At 36.2% G+C, this 24,676-nt stretch overlaps 1 protein-coding gene across 2 annotated transcripts in view; it reads right to left on the bottom strand.

Annotated features, from left to right (window-relative positions):
* Positions 1–1,143: 1,143 nt before the first annotated feature.
* Positions 1,144–24,676, bottom strand: part of gabrg3 (gamma-aminobutyric acid type A receptor subunit gamma3) — a 143,328-nt gene continuing 119,795 nt past the window's right edge. For both annotated transcript variants that reach the window (XM_082137271.1, XM_082137272.1), the window contains 4 exons: positions 13,886–14,023; positions 11,697–11,849; positions 7,512–7,711; positions 1,144–6,286 (listed from right to left, as the gene is read on the bottom strand). In XM_082137271.1, coding sequence (XP_081993397.1) covers positions 6,008–6,286; positions 7,512–7,711; positions 11,697–11,849; positions 13,886–14,023 — 770 coding nt within the window. In that variant the 3' untranslated portion in view covers positions 1,144–6,007. The remainder of the gene's footprint in view (positions 6,287–7,511; positions 7,712–11,696; positions 11,850–13,885; positions 14,024–24,676) is intronic.

Here is a 24,676-nt window from a genome sequence, read left to right as displayed (position 1 = left end):
TTTTGAGAGCGCAGGGCCTTTATGGATGCAAATGAATCACTAACAGTATTAACCTACTTTTAGATCCCCAGTTTTACGTGCTTACTGCTTCTGATGTTTTCATTGTTTATTTCCTCTCAGAAAATAGTATTTTTTTATTTTTTATTTGTGATTTTCTTTTAGCCGAGATGCCGTTTTATCAGTCAACTATTGCTGAGTAAGCTGCACTGCATCAAGAACACATGAGAACGCAGAAGCAGTTTTTAAAGTAATAATTGACCAAAAAGTGAAAATTCTGCTCTTATTTATCCACCCTAAATGTCGTTCCAAACCCATTTGGCCTTTAAGCTTTAAAGGGGAACTATGCAGGGTTTTTTTTATGCAGGAACTATGCAGATTATGCAGGAAGTCTTCTCGTATCCCCCCTAACGGCCGGTGGGCCGCCGATCCAAACGAATTGCTAACGAATTGCTTTACGGCACTGCACACATACACTATCTAAACATTTATATGCTAGCCTTCTGTGTATCATACATACCTCAGTGGACATGACTCCGTGCGTTCGCCGGCTTCTTTGAAAACAAATACACATGACCAGAGGGAAAAGATGGGAGGGGGGAGAGTCGCCAACGAGTTTTGACGACAGTGTTGTCAAATATCTATTCCGAAGCTCTAGGGGGAGCTCTATAGAGAAACCCGCGAGCAAAAAGCGAGAAAACAGCGAAGAAATTGCCAAAACTGCATAGCGCTGCTTTAACAAACATGAAAGTATCATATAAGTGGTCCATATGTGGATAATTCCTTCTGAACTGTATTGAATCGACTGATTTATTGAAAATTCAACTCAAAAGAACAATTTGTGTGTTCCATAAAAGTAAGTCATAACGTGAAGGTGAGTCAATAATGAGAGAATACTCATTTTTAGGTGTACTATCCCTTTAAGAGGGCAGATAACACGGAATATGAAAAATGGCTATTTTGATGCATAGGCACTGAGGTTGTTTTTGACGGCTGCTGGGGCAGAAATCAATGTGGAATCGACTCAAACATTCTCATACATCAGTCTAATCGGACCATGTACCGTTGATTACAGTGTTAAATGAGATGATAAAAACAGATGAATGAATGAAGAGTCAAATCTTCCAGCTAGCAAAAGAAACTTGCTCCTACTTACAAAATACCTTTAATTTGTTGTAAATACATTGAACTAAGTCACTTATAAAGTGCAGGTAAGATTGCAGTGATATACAGAAATGGGAAAAAAGAAAACAAAGTTTTATTTCACATCTTCTGATCCACCTCTGCACTTTACAATTCAATTATAAAAAGAACTACATATATGAAAATAGCACAAGAAATAGAAATGAGTTTATAGACAGGTCAAAAACTCACATAAACCCTCTATTATCAAATCCAAATGACAACCCCACTGACAACACTACACATTGTGAGCACTCACAAACCATAGAAACATGAGAAATACACATCAAATTGTCATTGTAAACACAAAGCAATAATCTACAATGAAAGATTGTGTGTTAATGTGAAAAAAGAGGTGCACAAAGTGTGCCTGTGTGACTGGGGCAATAGAGAAAAGAGTTATTATTATTATTATTATGATGGTATTATTACTATCGCTATCAGGACAGTGGTTATATTTTAAGACTATTCCCAAAAACAGTACAGGCAACTGACATTGATATAGCTACTAATCTGACCACTTGAAACAAAAGGCTTTCAGACGCTTTCAAAAGTGAGGAATTATGCTGTACTGCAATTTACCGTACTGAAATGAACAAACAAATCCCAACAACATTATTAAGCAAAATGAACGATATTATTGGGGGGAGCCATCTTCATAGCAGATCTGTGAATGAGATTTCTTTGGCATTCAGCCTTTAACGGTCGACTTGCACTTTGAAGGTTTTATTTATTACAAGTAAATTTCATTGATGTAAAAAAAAGAAAGAAAGAAAGAAAGAAAGAAAGAAAGCAATGACCGCTTTTAAAACCAGATTTATCTGGTCTGCTTGGTGGCTGAACTGTGGGAAAGATGCTATATGGGTCACCGTGATTTTGCCAAGTAAGACATGTTCCTGGATCAACATCATTTTGTTGATCCTGGAACAACATTTCTCTCCGAAAATGTTGTCCTAACCATATCCCTACCCCTAAACCCAACCCTACACTAACTTGTCCTTAAAATAAATGGGAAATGATAGGTGAATAACACTTATGTAGAAGCACCAAACCCTGGTTGCAAGCCTAATCTTGACATAAACTGTAAACTGTTGATCCAGGAACATATTTGGCGAAATCACGTTCAGCAGAGTAGCGTTCAGTGAATGCATGTTATATATCATTAAGGATAGCATATCCACCATATTAAAGGTCACTTGAATGTGTAAATCTTTTTCTCCTTGGAAACAAAAAATCAAAACAACTAAACATTATATTTGTTGCGCTGAAAAGATCCCCTGGCTTGAATGGTGAAGAATAATATCCAGTAGTCTACACCCAATGACACAACGTGACCAAATAAGCTTGAAATACATTAAGGACTAATGCTCAAGATTTTCTATTTCTTTCCTCGGAGTACTTCGTCATTGGAATTAATGCCATTATTAGGCCACTAAAAAAAGCAGTATAATTGGATTTAATTCCAGCATATGGCTTTAGGTCACTAACATGAACTTTTGGCAAAGTCAGATTTGTCTGATTCCTTGGGGGTGAGGAGCAAAAACCGCTGCTCTCGAATGATGGTTGAACTGGAATGATGGATTGAAGCTCTAGCACCACTATAAATGAACAGCTAATAATTATTGTACGTCAAACTGAATTAACAGCCGCAATAACAACATGTTGAAGCACTCACAGATTATCATCAAACAGAATCGCAAAACAGGTCAATAGTGGATTGACACCTTCAAGAAGCCACAACAGAAAAGATCACTATAGCGTCATGAAATGCAAGAGGAGAAGCGGCATGGCAGCAAATCACAGCACATTTCTGGTTATTCAGAATTTCGTTACCAATCCTTAAAGATTACCTTACAAAGACGCTTGGCACAAACTAAAATGAGTAAGTGTCAAAGATGAAATCAAATAAAAACCTGACTCCAAAGATTAAAGTTACAGAGAGCGGGTGGAAAGGATTTGATTGATTAAATGTTGATACCTTCTGTAGGTCAGACGTATTAGAGCTGAAGCTGGTAGAATCCACAGCCCACAACAGTGGTATCAGATGGAGAGAAAAAAAAATGCTACAATCATTGAGGAAGAAAATAACAATAATATTGCCTCTGGTGTGCATCACACATTAACATTTACCTATGAGACAATAATGATAATGAAGAATAAGATTACAAAATAATTAATTAAGAAAAGAAAAAAGCTTGTGATTGCCTCAGAATGTTTTCAGCTAGTGTGAATCCTTTGGTAATGACTATAATTTGAAGTAGATACCTTATATTAATCCATTTGATCCCTCCTAATGGATCATCTCACAGTATCTCTGTGCAGGTGACCCTAAGGCAACACAGTAACAACTCTTATTGTGAATTAAAGTTTGGTAATGAGCACAGTGATTATGTAGGGTTCCTTACTGCAGTGTGCTGAAGAATGTTTGGTATGACTTTGCAACATATTCCAATTCACTAACATTCGCTAATGCATTAGGTATCATGAACTAGCAATGAACAATACACTTAAAGGGATAGTTCACCCAAAAAGTTCAATTCTGTCATAATTTACTCACCCTCAAGTTGTTTCAAACCTGTATGAATTTCTTTCTTCTGCTGAACACAAGAGAAGATATTTTGAAGAATATGGGCAACCAAACAGTTGATGGACCCCATTGACTTCCATAGTAGGTAATCAAATACTATGGAAGTCAATGGGGTCCATCAACTGTTTAATTCCCAACATTCTTCAAAATATCTTCTTTTGTGTTCAGCAGAAGAAATAAACTGATACCGGTTTGGAACAACTTGAGGGTGAGTAAATGATGAGAGAGTTTTTGGGTGAACTATCCCTTTAACAGTATTTATTAATCAAAGTTAATGTAATCAATGTTAATTTATATGTAAACGAACTCATTTTTAACATTTCAAGTTGCATAAATTAACACAAGTTAATATATTATGAATGAACATGAATTAACAATGAACATCCATATATGTATAAACTGACATTAACCTAGATTAATAAAGGCTGAAAAAAATGTGTTCATTGTAATTTCAATGATGCAACCATTTGAAACATTTGTGTAAGGTGTTACTAATTGCTGTTTTGATTGTGGGTATTATTCCGACACTTCATCTTATTATTAAATGGATAGTTCACTCAAAAATAAATAAATAAAATCTGTCATTATCTATTTACCCTTATGTTGCTCCAAACCTATATGATTTTTGGTAACACTTTATTTTATAGTGCCCTTGTTACACATTACACGTAGTTACAATAGTTATAACTATAAATGATGTAACTCCATAATTTCATGCAACTAACCCTAAACAAACCCCAATCCTAACCCTATTGTAAGTATATGTTAATTATTATTACTCAGTACTTAAATGTATAATTACACTGTAACGCAGTCACCTTAACATAAAGTGTAACCAAAATGTTTTTTGAGCACAACCCAATGTTATTTTGGGGAAAAAATGCAGGCTAGACATTCTGCTAAATAACTTTTGTATTATGTGAGTGGAAAATGTATTGTATATGAAAGTGAATAAAGGATGTCAGAATTGTACTTTTCAAATGAACTTACAAGTGCCAAATGTATTGCGATATATCATAGGATGGGTCTGTAAATGCAAGACCTAGACAGAATAATAAAATCTGCAAATGCAAATGTGTCCATAAAGATCCAGAGACACTCAGTTTCCTTGATTTCCTTTGGGCGGTGTTGCTTTTGCTGTACTTGGCGTAGACATGGATTGCAACTATTTTGCCAACTGGACTGAAGGGTGAGAGTCTATGGAACTTATGATACATTCTATGCATGCACTTTTTAACTAATAAACTGATGCTAATAGACTTTAGGCATTTCAAAATAAAATATAGTCTACTGTATAATATATTAATTTAATCTTTAAATAACCTTTCTTTTGTGTGGAAAAATTATGCTATAAAAATCTAGAAATATAAGCAAACATTTGCAATCTACATACTAATTAATATTCCAAATCTTCCAAAATGGTTCTACTCTCTTGCCATTATTGTGCTGATTCAGGGTAGAGCTTAATACTATAACATGCAGTGACAATGGGTTTAGACATGTTGAATGCATTCAAATAATGGGTGACTATAACTAAAGGTTGAATAAACTCCAAAACAAAACCATCAGCGGTCAGTCAAGACCAGATGATGCTCCTGCCATCATTTCTAAGATTTCTCTGCCTGATGGCTTCTCCTCCAGTGGAAGGCACTATAGATGGCTCTGAAAGCTCCGCTTACATGAAAGCCGGTCTGGTTTTGACTGATGGCTGGATGACAGGTTTCCATTCATGTGAACGATCTACCAGGATTGTAAGAGACACCAAAAGTCAGAGGGTCACATGCTATGCAAGGCATTTTTTTTCTCACGCTGACTTGGCCTAAGGATTTTTCACACCTTGACTTCTTCCAGTTGCTCTCTCACTCATAAAAAGATGAGATTGTGTGAGAGGAACGTTGTGAATCTTTTCTTCCCCCTGGTACCTGAAGAACAAAAGGCAAAGATCTCTGCCAGAGAATTGCAACCACTTAAAGAGCTTGTGGAAATATCCTTCCTGACCATTTAAAACAGCCTGGTTTTAAGGGTTTTGATGGATCTGCTGTAGCTTTCGGTTTCTGTAGTCTCATTTTTCATTTTCATCTCTCTTCTGGAGAAGTCCTTGTATTACCACAGCTCAACTCTGATAACCAGTATCCACTCTTTTTTTACTGTACCTTGAAAGTCCTGGTTCAGTCTATTCTTTGTTTATGCTCTGACAGAATCAAAAGTCAAGTCCTTTGCGTCGTGAGGTGTGTGGGACCGCTAAAGATATAAGTAGCCTACCCAGTAGACAATATTGAACAGTAGGAAAGAGGTGGGGAAAAAGACACGAGAGTATGCATCGAGTTCCAAAATGTCTATATGCAGACGGCCCTTCCGCCACGCTCCATCTTTGCACTCTTCGTAGCAGCAGAAGAAACTCTGGCAGTCTTTTCCATCCAGGCACTCATAAACACAGGCATCATCAAACTCCTGCCAGTACATGGAGTTGTTGAGCGTGATAACTGTGGGAGGAGGACCCACAGCCAGTACTGAGTAGTTCTGTTGGACAAAAACAACATCCTTTTAGAATTTGAAGGGCTCTCGTTTTGCAATACGCATCGGAGTCATACATTTGGATGTGTTTTGCATGTACTGTACGCAATATTTCATCCAATCGAACAACAAAACTGTAGCCGAAGTGTATGCATGTGCATGTAATCTATGCCATGAGCAAAACAAATCCTTCAGAGTGGGCTGTCAATCAAAGCATAAGATCATGGTGCCTTCTAAGAGATTCCCACTCACTTGAACTAACAGCGTTCCCTTCAGTGGGCAAGTCAAGTGCAGCATCAATCTCTCACGGGCAGGTACAATGACCTCAAAATCTTAGCATGGTTGTCTAAATCCTTTCTCTAAACCCTTTTAGACCACACAAGGAAAAATCTCCAATAGTATTCTACCACTTATTCCCAGTAATTTGTCTCATTATAGTGACATAACTAGCAAAGCATGGTAATTACAGAACTGAAAGATAATCTATGTAAAATCACCTATAGGGTAATATTTGTTTCGTGTAAAATTGCGATGGTAATTATCCGTGCTTCTCAGCAGAGATAAGATCTAATCAAAATGAGTGATCGGCGAGAGAGTGGGAAAATTTCACCTGCGGAGACCGCCACCGGAGGAACACAATGAATAAAAAGTAAGACGCGCTTGCTCAACCATAATTTAGCATCACATTACACACATAGACAAAGACTAACAACATCAGCCTAATGAAATCATATTTCCATACCATCTTGAGAGATCGCCTATAACAAACACATATGCGAAAAGGGACTTCTGACTGCATATATTTGATAGTAATAGTACATCACTGTTATGAAAGTACAACAATAATAGATTCCACCTGAAAAGTAATTATTCTGTCAAATTGGATGAGTATTTAATGTATTTGAAAGGGTAAAAGTAACAATTTAATGACTTACTTGACATGTCAATATACTTGATTTGGATTGGGAGTGTTGAGTATTGAGTATACTTCATTAACCGTTGTACTGCTTTATACAGTATATTCTGACTGTATTAAAAATGGCCCTGGAAGATTTCAGTGTTCATTTTAACGTACATGAATCTTTGACAGGTGACTAGAGCAAGAAAATGAAACAAAGAAAAGAAAAAAAAATCCCTTACATATATAGTGTGAACAGCATGCATAGCTTTCTCCTAAAAGAAGAACAGCTTAAACTCTTGGTTCGTGCAAAACATCTCCGATCATACTCACCGATCTTTTTGTCTTTTTGCAGTTTGGTTTGCCAGCACTGTAGGAGTAATAGTTGAGCGTGGCATACTCCATGAGAGCCGCAAAAACAAACAGGAAACATACAGTGACAAAAAGGTCCATTGCTGTGACGTATGAGACCCTGGGTAGTGATGTCCGTGCCACTGTGCTGAGTGTTGTCATGGTTAATACTGTTGTTATTCCTGCATAATCAGAAGAGGATATTAGATGGAAAGGCTGGTAACAAGGGAGATGCCTGCTAATGAAAAATATGAGCTAAATCATCTAAAGCGTACGCTGACATGGTTAGCATGAGTAAAATGTAGTTTGATATCTCGGCTGAATACAAAACATTGTTATTTTTTGGCTCTAAGCTAATTATGTGATGCTTTTTCACTGAGCAGAGCTGATTAAGTTCCATCTAAAACTCCATTGCACTGGTTGTTGTTGGACAGGAATAAAAAAAATTGCTTTGTACCAAAATCTAGTGAGCTTTCACACTAGGCTGCCTATCTAAAATAGAACCTCATAAGTGATTGACTTGCTCTACATAGGCAGGTCTTTAATACAGGCAATATGAAAGAAAAAGAGAAATACTTTAACCACCACCATAATTCAACACTACCGCAAATTAGTATTCTTTTAAAAACAACACTATTATATGCCTTTATTGATGTTTTTCCTTTCAATTTGACACCTGTCCAGATGCTGAAGTCCTTCTCTTGCATATTATAGGAACAGAGACACCTGCAAATTAAAGAATATACCACCCACACAAACACCTAGAATCTTTGAAGCATTCTTAGCTCCACTCTTGCATGGACATTTAGAGTTGCCTCAGAGAACCAGTGACTGTGCCCCTGTTTTGCAAGGGTTTCTATGGAAACAAGCAAGCTTCATCTAATTCAGAGAGAAATTTTGCACCCCATTCCTTTTTTCCTCTGCTGTTGTTGGCCACGGTGATTACCTTCACCTGTTAGACTGACTTCCCTTGTTACACTGGCACTTAGTTAAATGACTGCCTGCCTGAGTCAGAAAAGCCTGTGAATGAAATATGCATTTCAAAATGGCACTCTTTCCTGAACTGCTTAGCTCCATTTTAGCCTCATTAGTTCTCTCATCAGTTTTTGCGGTGGATAAGAATGACATAACAACTGGCTGGATGTTTAAATAACTGTAATGCGGTACTTCCTGTACTTATCAGTGATGGTACCCAGGCTGCTGGTTTTGAGGGTTGAAAGAGTTAGTAATGATGTAGACAGGCTGTTAGGGCTGTTCGGTACTTTTCTATTCTTCCTCTACATAATTTTCCTGTTCCCACCCCACCCCCCATATTGCATATAATAATATGATATTATCAATACACAATGCCGTTCAAAAGTTTGGGTCGGTACAATCTTTTGTTATGAAGTCTCATATGCTCACCAAGGCTGCAATTATTTGATAAAAAAAACTAATATTGTGAAATGTTAGTACAATGAAACCACAGTTTTTTATTTTAATATATATTCATTTAATATAATGAATGTAATGGCAAAGCTGAAGCAGACATCACTTCAGTCAGTGTCACATGATCAGAAATCACTCTAATATGCTAATATGCTGATTTGATGTTCAAGAAACATATAGTTTTATTATGTTGTTGAAATGTTGAAAACAGCTGTGCTGCTTAATATGTTTGTGGAAACTGCTATATTTTTAGGATTCTTTGATTAATATATTTATGCCATATTCATATCATATACAGTCATATCATTAATGAACTCATTTCCATAGCCTGTTCAAAGACCAGCATTTATTTGAAAAAGAAAGAAATGTTGTATCTTTATAAATGTCTTTATACTGATAACTTATATTGTCACTTCTGATCAATTTAATGCATCCTTGCTGAATAAAAGTATTAAAAATCTTCATGACTCCCAGTCTTTTGACTGGTAGTGTATTTTTATAATTTCTGGTTCTTTTTATTTTATATATTTAATTTGATTGAAATGATTATTGAAATGATAGTCTAACTGTAAGTAAGATACTAATGAATTATTGTACATTGTTTCATTCATTCATTCATCGCCATACACAAGAGACTGTCCATGAGAGAGACTCCATGGCTTGGGACTCGCACACACACACACACACACACACACACACACACACACACACACACACACACACACACACACACACACACACACACACACACACACACACACACACACACACACACGCATTTACACCTACGGACAATTTTTTGCATCTCCAATACATTCTCAGATTAAGTTGCTCATGTCTTCAAAGACTGACTGACCACCCTATACTTGACCCCTCACAATTTTTTCTGGGTTCTGTCTTAGTCACATCCTTTTCTAACCTGACATTTCCACGGCTGTGAGTCCAAGCACTCTCTCTCTCTCTCTCTCTCTCTCTCCACATTTTATCTCGGCTGCCTTTCTCTCTGGACTTCATCGATCAACCTGTGCCTGTAAAGCAAATCTCTACTTTTTCTCCTACTCCCTTTTCTTCCACTGAAGGTATAATGACTTCCTTTTGTCAGACAGATTAATTGCATTCATCCTTCTTTTGTATGTTGCCAGTTTATTTCCTTCTTCCAAACACAGTTTGCACAGGGCCTTTTCTTCCAGTTAGCTATAGGATCAGTGTAGATACCCAATTAATGTCAGTCTATGATCCCTTTTTTATGACCATCACAGCTCATGCTTGTTAGCTTGAGAATATTCTGTGGGAACACCATCTCAGGCCACACTTATCTGTTGTGTGCTCGAGGTAATCGAACAAGACAGCCTAAAGGTGATGATACACAGGGCAACTTTTTGGGCAATGTTGCCGTCAACGGGCAACCAGATGAGGCACAGGGCCCACGACCGATCTAAATTATCCAGATATATATTTATTGCCCATTTTCAATGGGAAAGTGCCCAAGCAACAATCGCTCTGCAAGATTGCCCAGCAACATTGCTCAAAAAGTTGCCCTGTGTATCATCACCTTAAGAGTGGCAAGATAATCAAGCTACGTCATGAGACAGATTAAAAGCCTTTCTAAATTATGTTGCAAGATACATGCAGACCTCTCATTGAACAATATGGGGAGCCTTTAAAAATGATCAAGGTCTAATTATTTGATAAATTAAAAGAAACAATGAAAAATGAAAAAAGAAAAATTACCTTGACAAAAGTGACATTTACCAGGACAGGACATGGACTTAATCAAAGCAGGAAACTATAAAGAAATGAGTAAAGCCAACAAAAAACAGATGAAGTGCTGTAATGAAACAAGAATAAATGTGAACAAAAGGACACACTAAAAAGAAAACACATAGATATTCTTTTTATAAAAGCATTTTTGTAATGTCTTTTATTCTCATAATATGTCATCTTGGATTGTAAATAAAGCAAAACATTTATCAACCATCACAATTTTGTGAATGACTTCTGTATTTAATACACATTGAATGATAATTTAGGGTATTCACTATAGCATTAAAGTGCCCCTATTATGCATTTTTTATTTAGTGTGTAATATAGCTGTTTATGAATGTAAAAGGTATGCAAAGTTCAAAGAACGACGATAAATGGAGTTATAAGCCGCTTTTTTCACTGTCGAGCCGAACGGTTCTAAGAACGGTAAGGCACGGTTCCAGTTCTATTTCCACTTGAATAATGACATCAAACCGTTCTCTACCCGGAATTCTCAGCATGTTTGGTGAACTGTGCTGAACCGTGCTGGTAGAATATGTGTAGTGACGTTGCCACTTGTTTATTACCGGGCTACCAATTTCTCTGTAGCTGCCAAGCACGTGCGTTATTTGAGCAAGTAAACACAAGTTAATTTAATAATCTCATCATCCTCTATAACACGGTCGGTATTAACATCTCATACCATCTCTAAACTCTTGCGTTACTAAGGCAATGACTGACGCATTTGTATTACATTTACAATGTAACCAAAGCAAAATTAGGAACCTTTAAAATAGTATAATAATGGCACTTTAAATCTTAAAACTTTACAGTGTGTACATGGCCAAAGTAACTTTGAATATATTGTATGTCAAAGTATCTTTAATACTGCTGAGTTTTTTTTTAAGAAGGTTTTTTTTTTTTTTTAGAAACAAACATCAAGCCACACATTAATGAATCACACAAGGATCAGGTGCCTGTATTTACTGAATGTACCTAGTGCTGTTCTGGCTGGAGTTGCATCTTTTTTGATCCAAAAGGAGACCCAAGAGAGCACCACAGTAAGTATGCAGGGGATATAGGTCTGAATTGTGAAGTATCCCATTCTTCTGCTTAGGTCAAAGTATACAGTCATCACCACATAGTCACCTAGAAAGAGAAAAATATGTTGCTAATGAAACATCTCTAAAAAGAAGAAGAAGAAACCAATGGTGTCTCAAATACATTGTTGTTCTTCAGTGACTAAACGTTATTCATACGCATTTATTCAACAAACCAATAACACTTCTGAAATTTGAAGGTCATATTGCCTTTATATTTTCTTTGAAAAGCCCTCCTGCCAGTTTTAATTTTTGTATTTTGTAAGAGACTGACCATCCTTGAAAATATCTTAGCTCTGATTCAATTACAATCTTTCAGAATTTTTCTCCTTTCTTTATTGGCATTGTATCTATCAATGTATTGTATCAAGGCTACTTTTAAGTGCTCATTTGATATAGTAGAGACAAATCTAGGGGTGAAGCTAATATGCAAAAAATTAGCGATGCTATACACATCATGGTTACTCACTTAAATATCACAGGCTTTAAACGTGGCCTATTCTGAAGGCCTAAACAAAACCTTTTCACTTTTCTTTGTAGCCTACAGAAGTGTCAAGTGTTTTTTTTTTCTTCTTTATATAGTGATAGACGGTTTCTATCCATTTTCACAGGCTGAGAGTAAACACTGAGAGTGTGTAAAATGATAGCAAATCATTTTTGTTTTAACAGGCAAAATAGTTTGCAATAATGTGAAAAAGAGTCTAATTGCTTTTTTTTTCTTGAAAATATTTTTATTCATGCTGTGTTGCAGTTCTCACATATATTGATAATTTGAAAACGGATGGGAACGCTACTGAATGCAATATTCATTTGTTAATATTTTCAGTATCTTTTTTGCTATTTTTATCTCTCTCTGAAAATAGGAAAAAATACTATATAACTTTGATTTAATATAACTTCAATGTAACATCAGTTTGCACCAGAAAATTCCATTTTGCATCATCCTTGTATAACACATTTGGTATATGAATATAAGGATATAAAAAAAATTTATTCAGCCCATTGACCATGTTCCCACTAAGATTTACTACGCCCGGAGAAAATGTCATTCAATAATGCACGTACAGTAGTGCTTTAACTGAAGTGACATTTTAACAGCTTACAATCTTCTGGACCCAGAGATTTCAATCTTAATGGAGATTGATTAAGATGCAGGAGGTACATTAAAGTGAATCTAAAAAAAAATTCTATACGTTTACTGTCAAGAGAAACAACCTCATATATCATTGGTTGGTTCTATATAGCATAAAACCTGCATTAAACAAATGCAAATGTCAGTCTACCAGAAAATACAATGGAGTGATGAATCCAGGACATTAAAAAGGTAGTTGCTTGAGAAAATAGGTCAACACTAGTTTAGCATAATTTAATAATGTAAATTAAAGGGAGATATTATACTGATCATTTTTATTCATACCACGTTGGATGAGAATCCCTGGGTTAGAAGCCGTTGCTTTGAACCAAACTTCTAAGCATACATTATGATATTTACATCACCGTTATTAAGTTTGGGGTCATATTAAAAAAAGAAATTAATACTTACTTATAACTACTTATAATCCATATTCAGTAGTCATAAATTGATCAAAAGTGACTGAAAATACTTTTACAATGTTACAAAAGATTTCTATTTTAATGCTGTTCATTAAACTTTCTATTAATCAAAGAATCATGAAGAAAAATATATCATGTTTCCTGCAAAAAATGTTAAACAGCGCACTGATAATAATACAACTGTTTCTGAAGATGTGACACAGAAGACAAGAGTATTGATGCTGAAAATTCAGCTTTGCCATCACAAGAATAAATTATATATTATAGAATATATTCAAACAGAAAACCGTTATTTTAAACTGTAATAATATTTCACAACATTACAGTTTTCACTGTATTTTTTATCAAATAAATGCAGCCTTGGTAAGCATAAGAGACTTCTTTTAAAAAAAAAAACGTACTGACCCCAAACTTTTGAACAGTAGTTTACATCAGCCTTCGAAAGATTATATTTATCAATAGCCAATTAATAATCATACTTTATTGATTATTATACTTTCATTTGATCCAAACAATAGAGTAGAAAATTACCTGCAGTTGTCTTAATTATATCTGTGGTGTTCCTCAGGCCCATGAAGTCGAACTGGTAAAGTCTCCATGACTTCTGATCAGCCGCCTGCACTGAGTTCCTCCTCCACTTGTAAATCATTTCATCTCGTGGGTATCCATCTGTAATTACATAGAGCATAAGCCAGTGACCCCTAGCGCCCCCTTCACTTGTGATGGATACCTGAGTGCAGCCCAGTGCCAGGCATCCAACTGCAGCATTTGTCTCTAGCCCAGAGCATGCTAATAAAACGCACATCACGGGCACAAGGAAGACAAAGGCAGAGAGAGAGGGAACAAGTAAATGAGAAGTTTGGTTCGATTATACACAGCATCCATCTTAATGCTGACACCTAACCTTGAGACGTATGCCTCTCGCGTACAACCTGTGGCCCAGAAAAGAGATTTCAAACAGCTGTCTCTTGAGGCTCGGAAACTTTAATCTTAAAAATGATCACTGATGCTGCTCTTGCGTTGATTATCCATGTCTCTTAAATATTGTTAAGTGTATGGTGTTTCACACTCTTTTTTAAAATTCTGCCTTAAAGGGTAATAGTTAACTCAGAAATTAAAATTCTGTAATCATTTACTCACTCTCATGTCGTCGCAAACGACTTGCTTTCTAAAAAGAGAATTTTTGATTTCAATGTGATTAAAGATGCATGCCGCCACACTTCCATACAATAGCCATACTTTGGAAAGAAATCCTTATTCACTGAAAAGCTTGGTAAGTGCCTCTACTTGCCTAGTTCATGAGAGATGTGATGTCGGATCCTTTCAATGAATCAGTTTACAGTTTAAGAAGTTAGTTGAAAGAGTTAAAGAGAGCATTATCTGATTAGTGAGTGGATGCACTTCGCCCAGACATTGTGATTAATAAAACAGCATGATTAGATTTCCAGACAAATACATATTAATGCTGTTGAACACAATGACCAGGGCTGTTAAATGACAATCAAGCCTAATAGCCATCTGAGGTAATTGTCATTCTCTTAACAGATTAAACACACTAAATATGAAAAATTATGTTTTTTTTTACATTTATTTTATTTTATTAAAATCTCCTTGGTCTATGCAGACAGAGGGCATTCAAGTAGCAATGAAGATGGTCTTGATCACAATCGGTTGACATTTTACACTACAGAATAATAATCAGACAGATTTGTAAAATATACATTTTTGTATGATGCTGCTGAAATATACAACGGGTCTTAAAGGTACTCAAAATGAAATAATAAAAAAGACATTTTTAAAATATGTTTTCATTTTTCTGAACTATCCCTTCTGTGCTGAATGCATATGCAGAATTACTTCAATTCTGAATTAAATATGCAAATCTAAAGACCTATTTACACTGAGCAATACTACTACTATGTATTTTGGGGAGAATACTCCCGGTGTGTCATAAACATCTGCTGGACATCCATTAAATTCACAATCCCATTAATTGGCACTATCGAGAGCAGAAAACCAGTACCGATATATATATAGGGTTAAAGGAAATACTTTATTAATTGGCACAGAAATAAGCTGGAAAATCTTCATCCTCACTCTGAGTAAATCCCGTTGTGCCATCCCTGTGAACTTTGAGAAATAATTAGTAGTGTATTGTATAGAGTTTACTACTTCTTGGCTCAATCAGCCATAAAGAGGTTGCAAAGGATCAGCAAAAATATTTTCAATTAAAATGCTGTGTACACAATAGTAAAATAGATGCTGCATCCAAATGATTTAAGGGGATACCAAGGGGCCAGAGCTGAAATTGTAGTATCATTGTTTGAGTATATAACAAATAAAGATATTTAAAAAATATATATTTTTATTTTTATTATTGCTGATATAATAGTGAATAGTTGTAGTTTATAGCTAAACAAAAATCTAAATCTGCTGACTGAAAACTTTTTTGTGGTATAACGATCCAAATGAATGCTCAACAAGCGCCAAAAGCAAAATTGGCTTTGGCAAGAAAAAAAAAAAAATAACTAATGGTAATTTGGATGGACTTTACTAAAACAAACGGCTAAATAAGTGCATGGTTTAAACAGCGAGAACAATAGTCCGACCCTTGTTGTTTTAATCTGATGTAAATCATGCTGAGCGAATCAAATTAAAGACATTCAGTACTGTGCAAAAGCCAAAATCTTTAGCTTTACTGTGCCAGCAGGAAACATTAATTTATGATTTGTAGATGTTGCTTAACAGTACATGGCCTCTGTCAAACACTAAATGCCTTTTTGTCACTCCAAGCAAAACTGTAAAAACACCTACTGTTTCCTTTTCAATCATATTGTTAAACTGTTTGTTCCTCAGACATTATCAAAAGTGGCCAGCTGTGTCCAGTTTGATGCCACACTTCTGTTCTCTTTATATTATACTGAGTTCATTAGGTGGCAGTGGATATCTCTTTAAGTTTCTTTTGATAATTATCCAAGGTCAGTGTAAAAGATACATTCATTCTTCATTTGATCCCAAAAGTTGCCCTGCCACCCCCTGTCTCTGCCTCCCCCATTTGCATTGTCCTCGGTTCATTACTGTATAACCCTTAGGTCATGATGCGCTAAAAGGTACAAGCAAATTCCACTTAATCAGAGGAAAAAATAGCCATCGCCATGGGAACCAGAACACCATTCATTGGCTTCAGTGGGTGAAGAAAGGGGCGCTGATGAATCACAGCATGCAAGAGCTTCCCGTGATGGTGGGAAGATCAGGCAGCGGGAGGAAGACTATGAGAATTAAACCTAATAGGGTGTGTGGAGAATGCCTTGCTAGCACAACAAATAACATTGTAATTTCATCATTCATCAACAAAGGAGCTTACTATTGATTTGTGGAAGAATAAATGCGAGTCATACATTTTAGTTTAAACATCCTGCCTCTGTCCGCCAAAGTGCCTGAGAATGTCATGGACATGTGGGCAAAAATGATTTATGGCTCATCTTATGACCCGGGCCGCAGCAATACCTTCAAATAAGGAAAGAATAAACAGATTGATCTTAGTTTAACATTGAATCATTTTACACACACACACACACACACACACACACACACACACACACACACACACACACACACACACACACAAAAACTGCCACAGTGCCTCCTAGTATGATTTTTTAATATACTGTATATAGTAACTGATTATAAATTTTTTTAAAAAGACCTTTTATAGACCTTGTGACCCCTGTCCATACGAGGTGCTTTATCAGGTTTGCATCAGTGCAGGACTAGAGCACGACTCTAATAGTCTCAAAGCAGAGCTGGCTGGTTGGCTTTTGTGTTGACTGAGATTAGAGAGGATGCAAAGACAGGCAGACCAGTTGTGAATGAACACTGTCAGAGCTAAAACTACTTCTTTCCAAAATAACAGACAGCCTCAGAAACAACTGACATAGATATACTGCTCAAAAGTTTGGAATCTTTAAGATGTTTTAACTCTCTGGGGTCTGAGGTGTTTTCTGTGTTTTGACATGCCCTGACATTTGTGCCTATTTCTGTTACTTATAAAATGTTCATGGCTAAAGTCTCATTACACTGTATTGAGCACAAACTCTGCTACAATAATATGTGAGCAGCACGTATGCAAAAGTTTGTAATTTTGAAGAAATTATGTTTAAGTCACTGAAATAAGGCCATAAAACCCATACTTACCATAACTACTTAAAGGGATAGTTCACTTTGAAATTAAATTTTGGTATGTTTTAGCTTACCTCAAGGGCATCCAAGATGTAGGTGTCTTTTTTTCCGCAGTAGTTTCAATTTTGATATTTTTAGGTCAAACCGTTCTTGTCTGTCAGTCATATAATGCAGGTCGATGGTCACCACCTCAGCATGCACAGAGTCCAAATTAAAACAATTCCCCATCGTCCAAATTAAACAATTCCCCATCGTAAGTACACATTGATGGCCTAAGACACGAAACGAGCGGTTTGTGTGAGAAAACGAACAGTATTTATATCGTTTTTACCTCTTGAACACAGCCATGTCCAAGTGATCTGAGAGCGCGGGCGGGTATAGATATATACACTAGATGTCACATTGGCTACTGCGAAACCGTAATTGTTTTAATTTGGACTCTGTGCATGCTCTTTGAGACAGTGAAATCAATTATGCTGATTTGGTACTCAAGAAACCGTTCTTACCGTGATTCTTTGATGAATAGAAAGTTTAAAATAATATATATTTAAGAAAATAAATCTATTGACATCTCTTTAATGTCGCATTTGATTAATTTAATTTGACCTTGATTAGAAGTATTCATTTCTTTTAACATTACTTTTGAATGGTAGTGTATCACAGTTACTAAAAAAAGAAAAGTGAAGTCCGCACACTGCAAGCTACTCCAGATAAATGTATTTAAAGCACAACGTTTCGACCATCAGGTCTTCATCGGGTACAATCTGATTATCTGGAGTAGCTTGCAGTGTGCGGACTTCACTTTTCTTTTTTTAGTTTATGTTACTTTGATGTCCTGCACCTGAGCCCAATCTGGGTGTTTGGGATGTGCACACCAGTTAAGAATTTTTGATTCTTCAGTGTATCACAGTTCCCATAAAAATATTAATCAGCAAAAACATTGTTCTCGACATTGAGAATACTTATAAATGTTTCGTGAGCATCAAATCAGAATATTAAAATGATTTCTGAAGGATCATGTGCCACTAATGTAATGTGTAGTAATAACTGCTGAAAATTCAGCTTTGCAATCACATTTGGCAATATTAATGTTTTTACTGTATTTTGTATAAAATAAATGCAGCCTTGGTTAGCATAAGAGACTTATTTTAAAAACGTTTAAAAAAAAATCTTAGATTCCAAACTTTTAAACGGTATAGTGATTTTTTTTAACGAGTTAAGTAAAAATATATTTATCATTATGATAATATTATGATAAAACAGTATGCAATATTAATAATATTAATGGTCATTTGTCAAAGATGCTTGTGGAAAATAAATAAATAAATAAGCAAAAACCAAAACATTTTGTTTGATGTGTAAACATTATCCACTGCTCTCCCCTATATAAAAATAAATTAAACGTATAAAACAATATACCCTTATAGCATTATACTGTGTCAATATTTGATATATTAATACATTTCAATTAAACGTTCTTTCTTTATGAAAAGCAGCTCCAAATACAATTTGAATAAAATTAGCATGAGCTCTGTCTTTTGTTATTTGATGAGCAAGAAGGGGGAGAAGAAAAATACAGCAATGAAAATAATCTTGAGCGACACCATTGATACAGAGATGTGGGGAATCAAGCAGAGTGGAGCTTTATATCTCACCAACAAAAGCAGAGCGAGAAAATTCTTTAGTCACACATTTTTAAAAGAGATTGCAAAATCATCTCCTCTTCGCTCAATAATCAGGACAGCTAGCATACAACATTTGCATGAATATGCACAGAGACAAAGTCACATTCAGACCAGCTGAGACATGGGTAAAACAATGGCTTTAGTCAAGGATGGTGTGACAGATTTGGCCTTAAGTACTAAAGAAGAAAATAAACATGATGGTTATTGAGGATAAATGACTTGGGAGTTTTAGATCTGCTGAAAGTGGATGTCGCAGACGGATTTCAGTGTAGCCGTGGGCCACGCAGAGGACACAAGAAGACAGGAGTTATAAAAATGTGCACAGGCAAGCCAAAAAATAGTAAAAAAGAGTAAACAATCAAACAAGGAAAGAGTGAATTAAAAAACACCCTGGCTGCAAAATAGGCATTTTAATATAAGCCTGGCTGTGGGAACTATATGAATATATCAATATCTGTCATAACAACTCTCGGAGTGATTGGCATGGTAATGGATGTGACAATGTTGTATGTTTGGTCTCGGCGGAATAGATCTGCTACACTGCTGCTGCTGCGGCAGAGCAAGTACGGGACTTGCTACTGCCAATACATAAACGACACGCTGCTGTGAGCAAGTAACTGCTAAGGCAAATGCTACCTAAGTATTTGAGGGTTGAGCAGCGAGCTCATTGGCTATTGAATACGGCAGGAACCAATCAGCTGCGCCCTATAGATGACGATGAGTTAAAGGACCTATTAGCCTGCACCATGTAGAGTTTCATGCCAGAACTTTGTATTTATATACTTTATATTCAGTGACTCTTCCTGCAGATTACAATATAACACCAGTAGGTGGCGACAAGTGACTGTCTTAATGAGTGAATCATTTAATTTTTTTTGTATTCATTCAAACATTTTGATTCATTCCGGAACAATTCAAGTGACTTTTTTATCAGTGCGTCATTGAATCATTCACTCACTGTTTTGTTCAAAAACGCTGATTCATTCAGAAATGAAATTCCGCCTACTGTGTGTTGCTTGGAAAATGAGAAACAGATCTCCTGCACTTGGAGCTATTTTCATTGTCAGATAAAAAACAGACAAAGTAACAGGCATTGAGTCTAAAATGTAAGTTACACAATATTCTTATTTCCTGAACTGTTGTGTAAAAGCAATATCACACAAGTCACGCATTTTCCAAGCAAATTACTGTACATATTTCTGCAAGTAAAATTATCAGGATAATATGACCTGGCTCAAAAGAGCTAAATCATAAGTTATGACAGCATGTTAGCGCAGGTATTGATTAATGTGAGTAACAGTGAGAAACAGACATATTGTAGGCATCACTTTGTTTTTAAAAAAATTGTGGGGACAGACAGATGGGGGTGGCGAAACCATAAAATGACAAAGGCTCAGCTCATATCATTTTAATTAGGTTATGCACAAATAATTTAACATGAGGTAGCAATCTTTCTTTTCAACCAATTCAAGTGCTCAAACTTGTGAACAATTTTAATTTGGCAAGCAAAAGTCCTGCTAGCAAATTAGGGTTTTCTGCAGATCTTCTGCTAAAACAAATAACATGCTATATCTGGACACTGATCAAACCAAAAGGCAATTTTCAATGATGCAGAGAATGAGAAATGAGCAGCTAATGGCTTTACATTTTCTAATCATCAAAACTATATGATTGACTTTCTTCTGTGGAACACAAAAGATGTGATCAATGGTGTCCAATCATGTTGTTTGGACTTCTTTGGTGTTCTTCTTTTGTATTGAAGTTCCAATATGCAGCAACTTTACTATTGGGTTGAGCTTTTATTGTGGGTCGGGCATTCATTTCACCAACAGTTGCTGTTTGTAAAATACCTTTGTGTGCATTAACATGATCTAGTTCTACTTGAGGAAATTTTGTTCCAACTTCCCAGCAATCCTTAATCATAAATCTTCACCAACTCTTCTGACATCTAGGCATTAAGATAGTTAAAATAAAGAGCTGTGTTTCAAACAGAAGAGGTGCATGATCAAAAGGTAATCACAGCAGTCCCTATCATCATTTAACAATTCCCACTTTATTTAATGAACTGATTCTGTCCTAGATCTGCACTATAATTGGTGCCTGAGTGTGCTGCTCAATTTGAAACATAACATCCTCCCTTTGTTCAACTCACAATATGACTGATTGCCTTTTTAATCAAAGCTTGAAAATAAGAGAGTGTTACTTTTATTTTTTGTCAAATATATACCATTTTCATTTAAAACTTTCAGCTGCATAAACTTTGTCATCACTTTTTATTTTATTTTATATTTGTATCACCTTTATGTTTGCAAGCCTTTGATGGTTGTGTAAGTAAAGATAATGGGCAGGTCCTCTAATTTCACAGACCTTTTAAGTTTGGATTATGACAGTGATTTGATTCCATAAATTACTTGAGGGATCATTAAACTGAATGAGAAAAGATGTTTTGAAGTTGACGGTATTACAACATTTGAAACATTGAAAATATAGAGATGTAACCACAATATGTTGCAGACGATAAGATTGGAGAGAACATAAAAAAAATTAATAGAAGAAATCCTATTAAATTTCCTAATAAAAGACACAAGGTTTATTATGATTTATGTGTTGCACAGCAGAAGCAAAATCTGCTAAAAAAGCTGCCAGTCAATTTGATTTTAGAAATTATTATGATCTTGTGAGGTGCATTTTTGCATACTTAGTCACTTCCTATAATTTCCAAATCTCTTCAACATTTTGTGTAACCTGTCGCTTCTTCATTCTTACACATTATTGCGAACATTAATGTGAGAAAATTATTCTCTGGAATATTCTCCGTTAATAACCCTTACATCTGTCTAGATCTGTTTTTGACCATCCTTTGAAAATTACCAATAAATGATCGGGCATGTCTGAGTGGAAGTGCCATCAGAGCATTAAAGCATTCATAACTGCCTCTATGCAGAGTAAAAAGGCTTTGATGGAAATGGTTATGTCTTCCCCTCCAAGCGAATCCATGAAGGGAAGCCAAAGCAATTCGATGAGTTAATGGCACTAAGGTGATTCTGTGCGGCAGGAAAAGCAGCTCCCATCGGTTAGGAGTTTTTTTTTTTGCAGGAATTGCAAGCACACGCAGCACTTTCCCACCTTTTAAATCAGTCTGAACAATCCATCTATCTTCATTACAGACTGTGTAGAGTTTCATGACCAATAACTTTTCAACAGGTCTCCAAACGGTATTTAGGTCATATGTCTTGATGGATTTTATGCATGATGCATGGACACAACCAGGTATTGCTTTATCTGAATAATGTGCCTTTGTAATGACCATTATAGTACGGAAAGTGTGTACATATTTGTTCCATTTGAATTCTGCCTTGTTTATTCTTCCACTACAACACAAACCATACTTTGCTGTGATGCAATGTGCAATTCCAGATGTCATATTTTTTTGAATAATGACACTATTGTCTTGAATAACGACACTATTGTCTTCCCTACCCCTAAACCTACCCATCACAGAAAACTTTCTGCATTTTTACATTAAAAAACAACAAAACAAAAAAACATAATTTAGTATGGCTGGCTGGTCCGCACAATGTAGGTGATCTAAGGTTTTACTATCTTGTGGAGACATTCAGTCCCTCCCCACAAGGTAATATAAACCTGTACACACACACACACACGCACACACACACACACACACACACACACGCACGCGCACTCGCACGCACACGCACACGCACACGCACACGCACACGCACGCACACACACACACACACACACACACACACACACAAAAGCGATACGTATAATAACCTACATGAAAGTTACCATGTGAAGACAGAATTTTCATTTTTGGGGGAAATATCCTTTAAAATGTCTAAAATGTATGTGTGTGTGTGTGTTTTTTTTAGAAGTCTACCAGTTAAGAGTCAGGCCTGCATCCTTTTTCCGGCCTCACTTCACTGTCTGATTAAATAAAAGACAAGAGGCCCATATGAAAAAAATAATGCCACTTTAATGTCATTAAATAGTGAAAGGTCATAGCCAGGAGGCAGGTGATAAACACGGGTAGAAAAGTGCCCACTGCTCTCGTTTCTTGTTTCAACCGGACCAGAGCCGACAAACCTGATGCCTTGTGTCAGGTCTGTTAAACACCTGAAAGCTCCTCGTTCCCTGCACGGCAGGTACAGACACACTGGCTGGGGAGCATTTCATTTGTCTGTTTGTTTATGCACACAGAGACTATAGCACTGTATGTTTGAGTCTGTTAAATATGCTTTAGAGGACAAGCTGCTGTGCTGGGCAGCGAGGTGTGAAATATTAAAATAATCTTTCTGGCAAACTGCTCCTCTTGGGTGCAGATGGGGGACCGTTTTCTCTGTGACTGTTACAGGGGAGGCATTTCAGTCCGAGTATATTCGCTTCTAGTGGCCGCTAACATGAAAAGGTCTGCAAGGTCCTGCCTGATGGGCATTAACCTTCATTTGCATATCAATTGAATTCAAAATGCAAGGCTTGGAAACCCTACGCCTGTTTCTCAAAAACAAATGCCAAATGCAGCAGGGAAATGGAAGAAAGTAGCTTAGAGGAAGAAAAGGGGGTCCTGAAGCTTGAGGGATTGCTTAATATGGCTCTTTCCTCAACAGTGAACATCCGGACCTTTACTGTGTTTTAGAGGCCATACGGAGAAGGTCTGGCCATTAGACAAAGAGAATTAAAATTATCCCTAAAAATACCAAAAAAATTAACATTACTCACATCCTCTGTCAAGAAGCCTCAACTGAATTACATCATCATATAATACCTGATTCCTGATCTCCATCCTGACACCTCAAGTAGTAACATCACATCATACTACAAAACTTTATTATGTATCCATCAGGGGAAGTGCAAACATGTACTACAGCAGTCAAATAAACAGGACTGATTGTGCAAAGTGGGACAGGTGATCAGCAAAAGTGGGATAGTGGTTTTATATTTATATAGAAAATGTCTGCTGGAATTGAAATGGACTACTACTGCTTCTTCTGCTGCCACCACACACGCACAAAATACACATTTCTTCAATGAAGTTTTGTCAAATAAGATCTGGAAAATTGAATGTTTTTATTAGTCCTAACCAGCTTGATTAAGGTCTACCAAGTAAATCTCAGCCCGATCAAGTGGAAGTTCTTCTGATCCAATATTGAACCATGAAAAAGACCATAAACGACTAGCATGGTCATGTAAAACCTGCTACAATCAGAAGGCTAACACTTACACTACCATTTGTAATATCATTGCTATAGTGCAGCTACAATTAGGTTATCAGGAATATCCAACCATTGTATAACATGATTCATGGTAGCTCATAAAAGTATGATGATTAACTATCATAATTCATCTGAACAGTTAAGTGTCCCACTTTAGCAAACATGTTGAGTTAAAGGGGAACACTACAGATCTTCGCAAATAATTAGACATATCCCATCCT

Source organism: Leuciscus leuciscus, assembly GCF_965113295.1.
Source record: "Leuciscus leuciscus genome assembly, chromosome: 14".
Lineage (NCBI taxonomy): Eukaryota > Metazoa > Chordata > Actinopteri > Cypriniformes > Leuciscidae > Leuciscus > Leuciscus leuciscus.
The sequence above is the reverse complement of the archived record's forward strand: the minus strand, read 5'-3'. Positions and strand labels throughout refer to the sequence as shown.